The sequence below is a fragment of the Cariama cristata genome, unplaced genomic scaffold (genome assembly GCF_000690535.1).
Source record: "Cariama cristata isolate BGI_N322 unplaced genomic scaffold, ASM69053v1 scaffold3980, whole genome shotgun sequence".
In the NCBI taxonomy this organism is placed as follows: domain Eukaryota; kingdom Metazoa; phylum Chordata; class Aves; order Cariamiformes; family Cariamidae; genus Cariama; species Cariama cristata.
Window position 1 is genome coordinate 1 of NW_009593920.1, and position 249 is coordinate 249.

Below are 249 nucleotides of genomic sequence, written 5' to 3' on the forward strand. Positions count from 1 at the left end.
AGAGCACCCGGTCTGGCGGGGCCGAAGGGCCGTGGGCGCCCCCGTGCCGAGCTGATCCTCCCTGTCCTGCAGGAGACCTGCCTCGACAGCTGCGCCGGAAAGCTGGTCCACTCCAACCACCGCCTGATGAGCGCCTACGTGGCGCTGATGCCCTCCATCATGCAGCGCCGCGTCTCTGACTACGAGGCCAGCGTAGCCCAGGTGTCCCAGAACTCGGCCCAGGAGGGATCAGTGGCAGCCACCGCCCCG

General features: G+C 69.5%; 1 protein-coding gene across 1 annotated transcript in view; it reads left to right on the plus strand.

Annotated features, from left to right (window-relative positions):
- Positions 1-72: 72 nt before the first annotated feature.
- TIMM10B (translocase of inner mitochondrial membrane 10 homolog B (yeast)) overlaps positions 73-249 on the plus strand; it is a gene marked incomplete at its 5' end in the record, with an annotated part of 619 nt that continues 442 nt past the window's right edge. The window contains one exon of the mRNA XM_009695976.1: positions 73-243. Coding sequence (XP_009694278.1) covers positions 73-243 — 171 coding nt within the window. The remainder of the gene's footprint in view (positions 244-249) is intronic.